The sequence below is a fragment of the Myotis davidii genome, unplaced genomic scaffold (genome assembly GCF_000327345.1).
Source record: "Myotis davidii unplaced genomic scaffold, ASM32734v1 scaffold49, whole genome shotgun sequence".
In the NCBI taxonomy this organism is placed as follows: Eukaryota; Metazoa; Chordata; class Mammalia; order Chiroptera; family Vespertilionidae; genus Myotis; species Myotis davidii.
This window is the reverse complement of record NW_006300375.1, coordinates 4707149-4708358: the sequence shown is the minus strand read 5'-3', so window position 1 is coordinate 4708358 and position 1210 is coordinate 4707149. Positions and strand designations below refer to the sequence as shown.

At 59.8% G+C, this 1210-nt stretch overlaps 1 protein-coding gene across 3 annotated transcripts in view; it reads right to left on the bottom strand.

The window, feature by feature from the left end:
* ZNF746 (zinc finger protein 746) overlaps positions 1 to 1204 on the bottom strand; it is a 20921-nt gene extending 19717 nt beyond the window's left edge. For all 3 annotated transcript variants that reach the window (XM_015572707.1, XM_015572706.1, XM_006777152.2), the window contains exon 1: positions 1111 to 1204. In XM_015572707.1, coding sequence (XP_015428193.1) covers positions 1111 to 1140 — 30 coding nt within the window. In that variant the 5' untranslated portion in view covers positions 1141 to 1204. The remainder of the gene's footprint in view (positions 1 to 1110) is intronic.
* Between the last annotated feature and the right edge of the window lie 6 nt (positions 1205 to 1210).

Genomic DNA, 1210 nt, shown 5'->3' with positions numbered 1-1210 from the left:
GAAAGTCACTGAGCGCTAGAACATGGGCGGACTCCTCAGAAAGCGCGACAGGAGAGTTTGAGCAGGGGCCAGAGGATCTGGCTGTTTGCAGGGAGGCTGGACCAGATGACCTCTGACCTGAAGAAGAGCTCTGGCTGGGCCTCAGAGGAACTGGACAGGCAGAGCTGGATGTGCATGGCACTCCTGACTTCCAGGGGCTGCAGGGACTGCACTGGGCTAGCACCTCCGCCCCCCCAACCCCCCGCCATCATGTCCCCATCATGATCCCAGCCTCCAAGAGTTTGCTCCAGAAGCTCCCCATCCACTGAAGTCCTACTCACCCAGCCTCCAAGCGCACCTGTCGGCCATCATGACAATCTTTGCATTGCAGAAAGGGCCTGAGAAAACTCCTACTTTGTAAACAATGAGGCCTCCCCCTCCCGTTTTCTAACCACTTTAACCTGGCCTGGTGTAAGGCTTTCACACTACCTGGTGGGAGGTGGCGACTCTTTCTGCTCAAGCCCAGCTCCTTATTAAACGGTGGCTGGACAATACGGGGCTGTCCCGACTCCTGCCAGGGAAGCCAAAACCTCTGTGCTTGAGAGGAGCTGATGGTAAGAGAGCCCCAGATTCTTCAACAGCTCCTCACCCATGCCCTGGAAGTCCAGGGGTTGGAACCCCTTCCAACTCTCCCTCAGCCTCCTCTCTCCTGCAGCCTCCAGACCAAAGCCATCTTTTTCAGATGCAAGGACACCTCTCCGTTCCTTGAACAGGCGAGCACGGCCGCCTCTCCCTGAGCCGGGAGCCGTCCTCCCCGCCTGAAATCCTAGCCTTCCCTGCGAGCCCAGCTCAAATCACAGAGGCTCAGGCTGGGAGGGGTGCGGACTGCAAGGGCAGCCCGTGCCCTCTGCTTCCCCCGCCTCGCAAGCATGTCTACCTCAATGCGGGGAACACTCACCTGTTCTGCACTACTCCTGCCTGCGCCCCTGCCTGCTGCGCCCCTTGCAGCGTGCTCCTGAACACAGAGCGACCTTGTCTTTGCACGCCCTCCCTAGCTGTGCGATCCTGGGCAAGTTAACTTCTCTAGGCCTCAGGTTTTCCTTTCGTACGACAGAGCGAGCGAGCACCTACCCTGCAGGCTTGCTGCGCGGACAGAGGCATGCCTAACCGGGCTGGTGCGGCGCCTGTTTCTACGCACGGGGGCAGCTGTCTTCCGCCCGGACCCCAGCGA